At 47.5% G+C, this 14,317-nt stretch overlaps 1 protein-coding gene and 1 long non-coding RNA gene across 2 annotated transcripts in view; both read right to left on the bottom strand.

Moving 5' to 3' along the window:
* LOC144584288 (uncharacterized) overlaps window positions 1–14,317 on the bottom strand; it is a 362,675-nt gene that overhangs the window by 84,325 nt on the left and 264,033 nt on the right. The window lies entirely within an intron of this gene.
* Window positions 1–14,317, bottom strand: part of SLC9A1 (solute carrier family 9 member A1) — a 97,350-nt gene that overhangs the window by 10,999 nt on the left and 72,034 nt on the right. Inside the window, exons 4-8 of the mRNA XM_072980284.2 lie at window positions 8,122–8,339; window positions 6,707–6,909; window positions 6,070–6,159; window positions 4,436–4,506; window positions 1,228–1,401 (exon numbers count right to left, since the gene is read on the bottom strand). Coding sequence (XP_072836385.2) covers window positions 1,228–1,401; window positions 4,436–4,506; window positions 6,070–6,159; window positions 6,707–6,909; window positions 8,122–8,339 — 756 coding nt within the window. The remainder of the gene's footprint in view (window positions 1–1,227; window positions 1,402–4,435; window positions 4,507–6,069; window positions 6,160–6,706; window positions 6,910–8,121; window positions 8,340–14,317) is intronic.

Here is a 14,317-nt window from a genome sequence, read left to right as displayed (position 1 = left end):
CACTAGGTGTGATGTACTGCTGAGATTGCACCTGGAGGAAGAGCGCCACATTCAGGTCTCCAGCGGAGCCATGGAACTCACTTGGTGATTTTAGTTACATTCTCACCAAGAGAGTCAATTTGCTTCTCTCCATAACCTACTTCAATTTATGCCCCCCTCCCACAAAAGGAAAAGGAAAAGAAGAGTAAAGTGCTTGAGCAGTGGGCTTTTTCAGAGTTTTTACCCAGTACCTCTTCGGGCAACATCACCCCAATGAAAGCAAAAGGTTCACCTGCACTCAAAAGGATACAGGCCCTTCTTTAGCATTGGAAGTGGGAGGGAATAATTATTCTGGGCTTCTGAACTGGATTTGCGTACAGCTTCTGTCGGCTAAGACAGGATCTAGGACCTGTTTCTAAACCTTGCTGAACCATCAAATTTAGGGCCAGTCTTTCAAAGTGACCTACCTCACAGGGTTGCTGTGAGGATTGAAGGAGAAGGAAAACAGCTGTGTTCACCACTTTGAACTCATTGAAGCAGTGGCGGGATATAAATGCAATGAATAAAGTATTTAAATAGATAGCAAGACTCAACTGAGATTTTTCTGGATCCTTGAAGGATGCAGTTAATCACTAAAATACATATAAGAGTGACTAACAAACAAAAGTATTTTAACAAATGTTTCTGCATCTGCCTTTCTCAGTTGCGCTGATAAAAGGAAGGTTTTTTTTTTCTGACTTGGCATTTATGGAACTGAGAGGACAGGTTCACTCCAAAGCCAATGAAACCTCTCCTTGCTTTGGAATGCCTCATCCTCTGGGTTCTGTGATTGCCACCCTGCAATTAATAAAGTAATTGACATTTGTAAAGTTAAGGAAGCTTTAATGTAATTATAACAAAAGCCCCAAAATAAAAAAAGAGCTACAAATAAAGTAATCCACATCTCATCTCTGTCATAAACCCACCTAAACAGTTCTATTGTTCTCTCACTCTCTGCCCAACCAACTATAAAATGAAGATATTAATACAAAATGTCCTTACTGTTTGTATATAGATTGATAAGATTAATGTATGTAGAGTGCTTTTAATATACAAAAGTATTCAGTGTTTTCTCCTCATAGTCCATGTGTATGCGCATGAGTGTGTGAAGGGGGAATGGATGGAGGGAGAGAGAGAGAGAGAGAGAGACAGTTTCCCTCCTTAATGGATTTAAAGCCCCATGTCTCATATTCCCACAATGGTACTCACTGCATGGAGACGGTAGAGACGGCCGAGGGAATCTTGCCCATCCCCCCACTTTCCACCAGTTCAATGGCTTGCTTCATCTCCATCTTGTGATAGAAGGCAATTAATTGGGGCTCCTTGGAACGTTCGCCGGCAATCAGGCATTTCTTCACGTACTTCTTGTTGAAGCGGTTCAACCTTTAGAGCAGCAAAAAATAATGAGGAGAGGGAGGTGGACAAAGGGAGATGATTTAAAACAGCAGCAGCATAACCGTGTGTTGTTGTCGTGGGCCGCCAAGTCATAACTGACATAGAGTGACCCTACTAGGGCTTTCGAAGTAAATGAGATATTTAAAGGGTGGTTTTACCAGTTCCACACCACCAGTGAGTTTCAATGGTTGAGCAGAGAGAGAGAGAGATTCAAACTCAGGCCTCTTGAGTCCTAGTCCATCAGTCTGTCCACTACACCACACTAGGTATCCATACAACCAGACCACTGGATAAAATAACCAGGAAATAGTTGGTGCTGGCTGATGCCCATTGGACCTGGTGTAGCAGAAGGCAAGGTGGTAACAGGGAGAACCTCGTCCACTTCATCAACATGACAGATGGCCTCCCAAATTCTGTTTAAAAGCCTCCAGTGAATGAACTTCTGCCAACTCCTAAATCAGCCCATTCCATTGTTAACAACCCTTCCTCTTAGAAAGTTTTTCCTAATGTTTAGTTTAACTTTTTTTTTTTTGTAATTTGACTCCATTAATCAGATGGGTAACTCATGCATTACGATGTTACCTATTGGGAGCATGCTTTACCTTGTTCACTGACCATGCCCCGATCCAACGGTACAACAGATAAAAGATTCAAACCCTAGGCTAACTTGCTGGAACTTAGTTCTCCAAACCACAGCATTCTCTCTCTATAGGAAGGGAGAGGCTCATATTAACACAGATCATTTCTCTTGGTCTGGTCTAGGAAGGGGGGAAGGCAAGGGCCCTCTTGGTGATCGTGGGTGTCCCGTGAAGCAGGGAACAGGGGCACAGGGGCCCCTGTTAATGGGCTGTCTTGCCTCCTACCTTGGCCTGCAGTTTCGCACGGTGAGTTCCCCTGTCAACCTGGGAGCGGCACAACCTGGTGTGTGTCAACTCAGGGGAAACTTGGATGGGAAGAGCCCAGACCCAGACAGCAGGAAGGGGGCACTCAAATGGTGGTCCTAGAGAGGGAGGCTCACCCAGGAAGCCCCAGCTCAGAGAAGCCACCCCTGGAGAGGAAAAGAGGGCCTTGGCTCTGGGGCAATGGATGGGGAGTCCTGGAAGGGCCAGGGCAGTTGGGCTGAGGAAGGAGGCAGCCCGGTGCAGCTTACAAACTGGAGACCCCAACATGGTAGTTGAGGAGGAGGAGGAGGGTGTTGAAGGGTCTGGGAGGGACATCCCAGAGAACCCTAGTGAAGGCTACTAAAGAGAGGTGGAACTCCCAGAGGAAGCTGAACCCTCTGGGGACTGGGAATCCCTAGATAAAGAAGAATCCTGGATGGGGTCCCTGGTCCGGCTCCAGGTCTCTCAGAAGGAGGCTGGCCACTACTTTAACCTTTGTCCACCTCCTCTCTCATACTGAGGGGAGTGGGAGCACAGGGGGAAAGAAACGCTTGGCTCGGGAGCCCAGTCCCAGGGAACCAAGGGTCACTCAGCAGAGAGGCTAGCAAAGACAGAGGCAAACAGCATAAGCCAGGCTTGGGAACAAGGGGGGAGAGACTGAAGAATCCAGCCCCACCGCCCTCCATGTGGGCATATCGTCCATCCTTCCTGCAGTCGCCCTGACCTGGTTTGCTGGGGACATTCCCATGGAAATCAACCGGACTAGACTCCCTCCCAGTGAATATAACTGGGTGAAAGGAGGAGCCAGTTTTGTTTAATTTTACCCCAGGTGCTCGGGCCGTGCAGGGAACGCACCTGGGCACAGTCGAAAACAGCTCTGTTGTAAATCCCTACGCTGTTGCCATAAACCCCATTTTGATTCTACCCACTGTGTAGTTGTCTACGGGTCAAGAGAAGGGAGGAGGATGTCTTCATTCCCCGACCCAGGCCGGCAGGGCTTACAACACGAATGACATGAAAGGGAACCTCTTTTGTGTTTGGGGTCTTATTTAAACACGACAGGCCCACACCTCCCTGTTAAGAAGGACCAGAGCCAGAAAAGCTGATCCCCTTTGTTACTTCGTCCTCCTCTGGAAGATGATGTCATCAGCAAGGGAAGTGAGGAGTTTACATGCTCAGCAGAGTTGGGCTTTCAAGAAATAACTGGGTAGCTTATAGCTCCCATTTCTGTATATCTCTCCTCTTTCAATGTTTGGTTATGTACAATGTATAGCTCTCCCACCTCTGGTTTAGGCAGTAAGAGAGAAACTACGCAGCTCCAGTGAGTGCACAGGAGCAAAGGGATAATTAAAATGTAACAGGACTAGACAAATTTGGCCACAGAGGCATTGCTTAAAGAACCTCCTTTAAGGTCTGTACAGCTGATAGACACAACCACTAGGATCTTTTCAGCACTGGCCTCATATTTATTTACAGTATTTAACACTTCATCATCTTTTTTTTTAATCTGAAAAGGCTCCCAATTGATTTCAGTATGGTCAATAAAAGCAAGACAGTCTCTGTCTAAGGCCTACAGTCTTAAAGGGATGACTTGAAAGGAAAAGGGGGTGGGGAAGAATGAGGAAAAGAAGCAAAGGGAGGCAGACACCAGTTCCCCCCTCTTGTTGCTTTTAAGCCTTTATTCTGCTTTTTACTGGAATCCCCCTGCCAATCATATTTACTGGTAAACTGCAATGTCCTTTTATTGATCTGGCCAGAATTGGCTCATGCTGCTGTTTTAATTGCAAAGCTCTTAAGAGTTTAGTTTCATATGTTTGAAGGAGACTAATTATAATCCACCATGAGATAATTCTTTTTGGGGAAGACGATGGATGAACACAAAAAGAAACACGCTGGCTGAAATCCTGTTGAGTAGCCATGTGGGTGTAACTTGACCTGGCGCCTGCAGTAGGTCGAGTTGCACCAAGATGGAAGTCTTCTCCATGAAGCACTTCTGCAGGTGCAACTGGCAGCCAGGTTTTCACAATTCAGATTGCCTGGGCATAACACCTGAGAGGCTTACACTGGAATAACTTTACATTCCACGAGGATCAATAGGATTTGAACCGCTGTTTTGTTTATATTTTCTCCTGTGCACTTACTTGTCCTTCCAGTGGTGGTGGCCATAGTGGCCGCATATGTCTTCAATGCCCGTCAAAAGATGATCCAAGAACTATTTAGAAAGAAGAAAGGCACATTTGTTTTTCATTTACCACACAACAGCCAAATATTTCACCAATGCACTGGAAGTAGGGATGGGCACAAAACGCCAGTTCGGCGGTTCGTGATGGTTCGGCCGATGGCCCAACAGGTTTGGCACCCACAATAGGTGGGGCAGGGAAGACGGGGTACTGCTTCCGAGTGGGCACCTACTGAAGGAACATCTGTCAGGCTGTCAGCTGAACCAGCATGAACAGCAGCTCATACCAATCTCTAATTGGAAGACTAACTTGATGACATAAGGCTATGATGTAATATTCAGTTGTGTTTCAAAGCAATTTTAACAGAAAGGACAATCATGTTTCTCGGAGTAAAATTCTCCACAGAAACATTTGAGGGAGGGGCCTCTGGTGGCTGCCAAAATGGAATCACAGATAGCATGTTTACATGTTGTTGCCCAGGCCTGTTTTAAAACAATGTTGTGGTACTACCGGTATGATCCCCAGAACACCACCGTGATCCTGAAGAAGCAAACTCATGAGGCGCTGGAGTCAGCACCGACTGCTTCTATGAGTGGACGATTTGAAAAAATTACTCTCCCTGATGAAGCATCGCCGTCGTCGTCAAACACTATTGGGCGTAACCAATGAAACACTGGAGTGGTTTTGCAAATAAACAGAATTTGTTCTTCAACAACTAGCTAGGTTTTCCATTGGGATTTTTTTAAAAAGAGCCATTGTCCTTTTTCACTGAAAGGAGGAAGGACAAGAGATTGTCCTTCCACAGGTGAGATCAAGCTTGAGACTCCCTTGTAAGAGCTGGGTATGGGCCCAAGAGAGGTGCAGTGCTACAGTACGCCTGTTGGGGGCAGCAGAGCCCTGTACCAACTGCTGCATTCCTGAGTTAAGAGACGTTATTCTATGAGGAAAGGTATGAGGTAAACTTATGTGGAAACCTTTGGCTGCCTATAATTTTTTAAAAACAGTCGTAACCTATCGTTTTAAACTACACAGTCTCGTTATAGATATGAATTTCCTTTTTTTAAAAGTCAGTAACATATAATGTATGTTACTGACTGGCGCCTGGGCTCAAGTATTGTTTATTAAGTTTATAGGTCATTAAGTTCTATAAAGGTCATAAAACTATAAAACTCTCTGTGTCCTGTGTCCAGCTGCCTGACAGACTGTATCCTATACCAACCTACCAATCTTGTTACCTTTTTTAAAAAAAATCTGTGCTTGTTTTTCTGCTATGTTGCAAACTACCCTGAATTCAACTTCTGGGAGAAAAGCAGGTTACAAACAAAATAAATATACTGTATAAAACATACTTATCAAAAAGAGGCATTCACTGATGACACCTTTCGTAACATAGAAAAACCATTTGTAATTTTGTTACGCCTTCATTATGCCAAACTCCCCTAGCAACTTTTTACAACGAATATACTGTATGTGCATTACAAATACTATGTTTCATGTAGTTATTCTCAGTAACTAGAACAGATTTTTTTATGAGAGAACATTACATACACAGAGAGAGAGAGAGAGTTCACTGTGAAGCAGAAAAGAGCCATTACCTGTGTATGAATTTCTTCGTTGATGGACCTCTTGGTCTCTTGCTTTTTTTTCACAGCGAGGAGGTCCACCAGTGGACGGATGGTCATTCCCTGTAGAGAGACAAGCCCACTTATATCCAAAAGGGCCTCATGGGCAATACTGGCCCATGTTTGGGTAGATTCAGCCGGAGTTTCCTTCAAGCTGTACTTGCACCCTTATCCTCTCAGCTCCTTATAAGCTTCATCTCCCTTAGTTCCCCAGAGTTGCTGCCATCTGTATTTGCTATCAGGATGGTGCAGTAGTTGGAGTGCCAAACTGGCACTTAGGAAATCCAGATTCAAGTCCCCAATCAGCTCCAAAACTCACTGGATGAGCTTGGGCCTCTTCCTGTCCCTCAACCTGACCCACTTCACAGGGAGGTTGTAAAGATAAAAGGTGGAAGGGGGATAGCTGTGGACCCTGCCTTGAGCTCACTGCAGGAAACAGGTGATACAAATCTGATAAACCCATTTAATATCTAGCACAACAGAAAGCAAGCAGGGATAAAACCTCTTGTCCTCAAACGCTTCTGCTCTGTACGTAGGCCAACCTTTGACCGACAACTGTCGTAAAGATGTCCCCAGGCCCGGCAAATAGGGGAGGCGATAAGAGGCCTACCTGCACAAAGACTGTGAAGAAGATGACTGTGATGATGGCTGTCAGGAACATCTCCCTCATGTGAAAATGCTCATAGTCGAGAAGGTAACCCAGCGAGAAGGCAATGGCCCCTCGCAGGCCACCGTAGGCAATGATGAACTGGTCTTTCGGGGTTAGTTTCACGATGCGGAATTTGTTGATGAACCAAGTCAGCCCTAGGACACCTGAATAAATAACAGAATGGTGAAAAGCTGAGGATGATTAAAATATATGAGTGTTGCAAGTTATCCAAATTATGCCCTGTATACACTCTGACCTTGCTTCCATGCTGTCAATGGCTGATCTACAACAATTGCCCTTTAAGTGACTTCTATCATGCGACATGAGCACAGTCAGGAAGATATCAAGGTGCACCCAGGCAAGGGAGACGGTTAGCAAACAAATACACACATAGGCAACCTCGACATAGTCTTGAATCACATTATAGAGGAAGAATGTTCCATCACCTCATCAACCAATTTTATTCAAAAGGAAAATTCCTATCCCCAATTCCATTAACATATTGAACCTGTGAGCGAAATGCCACATGAACACTCCTGGGAGGTAACATGACAGAGTGCCTAACTCAATATATTAAAACCTCCCTAAATGAAGAAAGCTAGCACTTCATAAATCAGATCTTAAAATATTTTTTCTTGACATGCTGATTTTTTAAAAGCAGAGATTTGGAGGCAGGGCAGGATCTCCTACCTTGGCATGTTGGGAAGCTGGCAAAGCCCATTTGCTGCCTACCAAATAAGGAGCAGGCAATTCGGCACTCCAAGCAAAGTCCAACAGATGGATCTAGCCACTCTTCTAGCTTCCAATTATTTCTTTGAACTAGCTCCCCCGCCATTATAGAAAATTAAAAGGGTGTTTAGACACAGTCACCCATCTCCGCCACATGCTTAAGAAACTGGGGGCAAAATTTAAAAAACAATACACTGAGCCACCAGCACATAAAAAATGTTCAGCTTTGAGCACAGAGCCTGGACATTACAGATGTACCAGATGGCATGGGGGGGAATCCACAACTGAAAAAAAATCATGCCCACAACTGGATCTCTAGCAAGGCTCGGAAAAGTTATGTTGGAACTCCAACTTCAGATTCTGGGTATTCAAATCCAAAAAAACCACCCCACAACTTTTCTTAGCTGCCTATCTGATGTGGGCAAATACTGTATAAATACAGAATACTAGCTTGAAGCAGAGGAAGTTTTTAAATTATGTTCATTGTTTAGGCACACCTTATTTCTCTGACACATCAAACAAGCCTTTATTTACAGACGTGTAAATTCTCAAGGCAAGGTGTACTTCTTCCCAGAATAAGTATCGGGAGGGTGAGGGACTTCTGTTGAGATAGCATTGACTCCAATTCCGTTATTTCCCATCCTTACCTAATACCCTGGCAACCAAGCAGAAGAGCAAGGTGCCAATGACAAAAGTCCAGTTCCAGTGGTGTTTCCCGGCTACAGTGGAGACACCAAGGAAGATAAAAATGAGGGTCTCGCTGACACTGCTCCACATCTTCAGGAAATACTTGATAGTGGTATGGGACTTATGGGAGATGTTGGCCTCCACATAAGGACGCATAACCACGCCGGCGGCAATCAGCCTGCAAGGGAAGAAGAAATGTGCTATAGAAAGCCACAGAAACCACAGGACAGGCAATTAATTTATTTCTTCTGAAGAGGCCTCTACGGTCCGACAAAAACCCACTCCAAATGGCCCAAGCATAGTAAATCACACTCTGTGTACATATAAAAGCCCAGTTTAAAATGTCAGGCCTCATGACTTGAGAGGAAGCTTACCTGAATCATTGGGTTGCTACCCGGGGAGGTTTTGATTGTGCAGCTGATCCACCTTAAACAGTTCTGTATTTGAGGTGGATCAGCTGCAACCAAGCCTCATGAGGAAAAACTGAAAGAACTGAACGCATGTTAAGCCTTGAGAAGAAAAAAAACAACTGAGGGGAGAGATTATACCTCTTTTTAGTCACTTGAATAATTGTCATACAGAGGAATGGCAGGATCTGTTCTCAGTCATTCCAGAGTGTGGAGCATGTAATCATGGGCTCAAGCTACAGGAAACCAGATTCAGGCTGAATACCAGGAAAAGGACAGGTTACTTACCTGTAAACATGGTTCTTCAAGTGGATTCTCCATGAATACACACTAGTGGGTTTAGACAGCGCCTGCGCTGGCCTCTCGGAATTTTCTAGAGCTGTAAGAGAAAAGTAACAATGTTTGAGGCTACCCTTACCGCGCATGTCTAGCCCGCCAACGGCTCAGTTCCATATGCCCGCCACAAAGAAGAGTTGGGACTCGATTCCAATGACGGACATGTGGGGAGGCCGGGCGGGACGTGTGTATTCATGGAGAATCCACTTGAAGAACCATGTTTACAGGTAAGTAACCTGTCCTTCTTCAACGTGGTTCTCCATGAATCCACACTAGTGGGTGATTAGCAAGCAAACTTACTGGATGGTGGGCCGTCATTGCAGCAATGACGTAAGGACAGCCCTTCCAAACTTGGTCTCATTCTTGGCCCGGAGGTCCAACTTATAATGTGTAACAAACGTGGACACATTAGACCAGGTAGCCGATCTGCAAATTTCTTGAATATCGACTCCTCGCAGCAAAGCTGTAGACGTGGCCACAGCCCTAGTTGAATGGGCTTTAAGACCCTCAGGAATAGGTCTGTGTTGTAGTTCATAGGCCAAAGAAATAGTGGAGACCAACCACCTAGAAAGGGAGGACGACGAAGCAGCTGAACCCTTTTGCTGACCATAGAAGCACAGGAACAGTCTAGGAGACTTCCTAAAATCTTTAGTCCTGGAGACATAATAGGCAAGTGCCCTTCGAACGTCCAAAGAATGAAGCATGCGCTCAACATCTGTCGCTGCTTCAGGAAACAACGTTGGTAACACCAAAGGTTGGTTAACGTGGAACTCAGAAACCACCTTAGGGAGAAAGGAAACATCAGGATGCAAAACAACTTTATCCTTGTAAAACTGAAGATAGGGAGAATCCGCACGCAAAGCAGCAAGTTCACTGGCTCTCCTAGCCGAGGTGATGGCTACCAGGAACAAGGTTTTGAAGGAAAGGAACTTAAGGTCACAAGAGGTCATAGGCTCAAAGGGAGGTCTGGTGAGGCTATGTAAAACAGTTTGCAGAGACCATTGTGGTACTGGCTTCTTCAACGGTGGTCTCATGTTGCTTAAACCCTTGAGGAAGGCTTTAAGTGTTGGGTGCGAAAACCAGCGAGATGACTCAGAACCCTGAGGTTGAAAAGCTACGATAGCCGCCGTGTAAACCTTCAGGGTAGATTTGGATAGCCCAAAATCAAAAAGATGTCTGAGGTAGAGGAGAAGAGTAGACAAGGATACTGGGGACGACTGTAAGTTGCGTTCCTTAGCAAACTTCAGGAAACTCCTCCATTTATATTGATAAAGCAACTTTGTTGCTGGTTTACGAGCTCTATCAATGACTTCAATCAGTGATGGGAAATCCTCCACGCTGTCAGATGGAGGGTTTCTAGGTCTGGATGCAAAATCTTCCCTTCGTCCAGAGTGAGAAGATGTGGATGCAATGGTAATGTCATGTAGTCCACTGCATTCTGAAACAGTGTGGAGAACCACGGTCGACGTGGCCACCAAGGGGCGATCAGGATCGCCTCCGCTCTCATTCGCAAGACTCTGATGATAGTTCTCTGCAGAAGAGGTAGCGGAGGGAACAGGTAGACCAGTCCCCCGTCCCAAGGGATCATAAAAGCATCCCCGAGGGAGTCCTTTCCTCTCCCGGCCCGAGAAGCGTAATGCAGACACTTCTTGTTGCTGAACGTCGCAAACACGTCCACCCGAGGTTGGCCCCACATGTGACACAGCCTGAGGAACACCTGTTGATCTAGTTCCCACTCGTGGGTCTGAGCAGAGCGGCGACTCAAGTCGTCCGCCAGCTGATTGTCCGTTGTAGCAATGTGGATGGCTACCGGAAAGATGTGTTGCTGGTAGCACCACTCCCACAGCTGGATAGTGAGGAACAGAAGAGACTTTGATCTTGTGCCTCCCTGCTTGTTCACGTAGAACATCGTGGTGGTGTTGTCCGTGACTAGTTGTATGGCCCTGCCCCTCACTAGGGGAAGAAAGGACCTGAGGGCTTTTATGACCGCCAACATCTCCAAATGGTTGATGTGCAGCTTCGATTCTTCTGGGGTCCAGAGGGCATTGATCTGATGACCCTCGCAATGGGCTCCCCAGCCTGTCGGACTCGCATCTGTGGTGACCTGTCTGGTAAGCAGAATGGGTGTGAACGGCCTGCCGACCAAGAGATGGGGGAGGAATGTCCACCACTGTAGTTGACTTGCCAGCTCTGGTGTGACCCTGAGGCGCTTTCTTTGGCTGTCTGTCTCTGGGTTGAACAGGGTGAGGAGCCAAATTTGCAGGGAGCGCATCTTCAACCGCGCATGAGACAAAGTGGCTGTTGTCGATGCCATGAGGCCAAGCAGATGTTGAGCTAGCCTGGCCGACACCATGCGTCGCGGTTTGAACTTGCGAACCGCTTTTCTGATCTTGTGGACGCGTTCTAGAGGAAGAAACATGCGGCCTTGCACTGCATCGAGATGTGCCCCTATGTAGTCCATCGTTTGGGATGGCTCTAGATGAGACTTCTCGAGATTGATGGATAGTCCCAGGGCTTGAAGAGTGTTGAGGACGAATAGAGTGTCTCGATATGCCTTTGGTTTGGATTTGGAGATGATGAGCCAATCGTCGATGTACGGATAAATTTGGATGCCCTGCAATCGGAGGTAAGCCGCCACCGGGGCCATACATTTGGTAAAGGTCCTCGGTGCCGAGGCTAGACCGAAAGGAAGAGCCACGAACTGGTATACCGTATCCTTGAACATGAGACGGAGATACTTTCTGAATTTTCGGTGTATCGTCACGTGAAAGTAGGCATCCTTGAGGTCCACCACCACAAACCAGTCTCCTTTCTTCAACAGGTGAAGGATCCCTTCTAAAGTGACCATCCTGAAGCGACGAGGCCTGAGGTAAGAATTGAGGTCCCTCAGATCTAGTATGGGACGCAGACCGCCGTCCTTCTTCGGAACCGTGAAATACCGGGAGTAAAACCCGTTCAGGATGTCTCGTTGAGGAACCACCTGGATGGCCTGCTTCTGTAGAAGGGTAAGAATCTCGTCCTCTAGGATGGGATCGAACGAGGTAGGCTTGATCCAGCCCAGAGGAGGTAACTCTATAAACTCCAGGCGGTAGCCGGAGCTTATAATGTTCAAGACCCAGGTATCCTGTGTAATCATTCCCCAGTTCTGAAGGTGAGGAGAAAGTCTTGTGTGTGACCTGATGGACCGGATGGGATGATGAGAGTCAAAGATATTGTTTTGACCTTTTCCCCCCAGGTTTGAAGGACTGCCGCTTGTACGCCTGAGGCTTGAAGCTGGAGGCTGATGAAGAAGCCTGTGAAGATCGTGGAGCTGCCTGAGATCGGAATGAATGGTAAGTGGAAGGACCGGGTTGTTGATAGGTCTGCTGTTGATAGGGTTGTTGCTGGGGTCTAGGCCTCCACTGCGATTTGGAGGGCCTAGGCTGCTGCTGCACTGCATAAGATTTTGCCGTCTTTTTGCTCTTGTGTAAGTTCTCGAGATTCTCATCTGTGGAGCCATTAAATAGTCCCGTAGCATCAAAAGGCAGATTTTTAATCCTAGCCTTGATGTCCTCCATAATATTGGCAGAACGAAGCCAGGCATGCCTTCTTAAAGTAATGATGGATGCCAAATTTCTCGCGTTGGCATCAGCGACGTGACGAGAGGCCAAGCGTTGGTGCTTGGAAACGGTCAAGGCCTCCGCATGGGCATTGAGACAAGTCTGCCTGATGTCTTCCGGAGCTACTTGCAGGGCTGGCAAGACTCGTTCCCATAGTTGTTTCTGATATGCCCCCATAGCAACCAAGTAATTGAGAGCTCTGAGTGCAAAAGTAGTCATAGAATAAAGCCGTCTGCCCAAAACCTCCAAGTCCTTGCCCTCCTTAGTGGTTGGAGTTGGATGACCTTTGGCTGGTAACCTCGAAACACTAGACTCCACCACCAAGGAATTGGGAGCTGGATGCTTTAACAAGAACGAGGTATCATCTCCATGTACACGGTACATGTTCTCAGTACGCCTGGACATATTGGGAGGGTCAGCAGGGTGCTGCCAATATTCCTTGAGAAGGTCCATAAGTTCAGGCACGTAGGAGAGACTGACAGGGCGAGACCTTGCGAGGTGGATATCCCCAAAAATCAGGTCGTCTGCACGCGAAGGGGATTTTTCTATGTCCAGTTTAAGCGCTGCAGCCATCCTAGAAACCATCTGAGGATAAGAGGAGAAGTCCTCAGACGGGGAGGAAGGATGGATGTCAGCTGCGTCCGAGCCTAGGGGTTCTCCTGGAGGTGGTAAGTCCAGAGAAGCCTCAGAAGTGTTTCCATCCTCTTGCTCAGAAGAGGAGTGAGGGTCCTGGCTTTCCTCATCAGAAGACTGGAGAATACTAGGACGAGAGTCCGTATCCTTAGTCTTAGAGGTTTTACGAGGCCGGGGCGCTTGAGGTACAGGTTCGGGCACCGGGCGCACCGGAGGAGGAGGTGGTGTTGGTCGACCTGGAGGGTCAGTCGGCTTAACCGGTGCCGAGGGCGCAGATTTGTCCGCGATCGGACGCTTGCCATGTCGACCCTTTCTAGGGGGTGAGGCAGACGACGAAGAGGAAGAGGTGTATCGGGACCTCTTCCGACGTCGACGTCGGTCGCGAGAAGTCGAGGACGAGGACTCAGTAGAATCGTCCCGCCGACGACGCCGACGCCGGGACCATTTCCTGTCCCTGCTGTCCTCGGAGTCGGAGGAAGAGTAGTCTCGACGACGATGTCTCTTATGCCTATCAGCACCAGAACCGCGTTTACGTTTGCGGTGGCGCCGGGGCTTCTTAGGCACAGGCTCCTCCTCTAACTCGGATGCTGGAAGCCGAGGAGAGGGGGCCGGAACAGGCTTAGCAGGTCTCACTGGTGTAGATGGAGACTTGGAGCCTGGGGATCCCGGTGTCGAAGATCGCGAGCCCGTCCCTAGTCCGGTTAGAATGGGGCTGCGAGGGACGCCCGGCAGATCCGCCACTATCTTCTCCAAGTGGCTCGACGTCGGTGACTTCTCCACAATGGATGGTGGCTCCTGATGAGGAGGCAAAGAGGGAGCCAAGTCCGACACCGATTCCCGGTCTCGAGACGAATCCTCGAGTAAAGGAGAGGGCAAAGAGGTCGAAACAGATGGGACAACGAGGGTAAGCTCCTTAGCCCTCGACGATGACTTTGTTGACGGTTTTTTCTTTTTCAGAGGCTCCGACATCGGTGGAACCGAGGACTCGGCCGATGTAAAGAGGGAGACCGAAGCGGAGGTGAGTGTAGACGGGATCTTCCTCTTCTTGGACTTGTCCTTGGAGGATTGCTTAGGTCCCTTTCCCTTAGATGACTCTGGCGCCGAGACAACTTTGATTTCGGAGCGCACGGAGGAGGTAGAAGGTACAGCCTCCATTTGAGAGGGCTGGGACGCGGACAAAG

The sequence above is a fragment of the Pogona vitticeps genome, chromosome 9 (assembly GCF_051106095.1).
Source record: "Pogona vitticeps strain Pit_001003342236 chromosome 9, PviZW2.1, whole genome shotgun sequence".
Lineage (NCBI taxonomy): Eukaryota > Metazoa > Chordata > Lepidosauria > Squamata > Agamidae > Pogona > Pogona vitticeps.
This window is presented reverse-complemented; position numbering and strand designations above follow the sequence as displayed.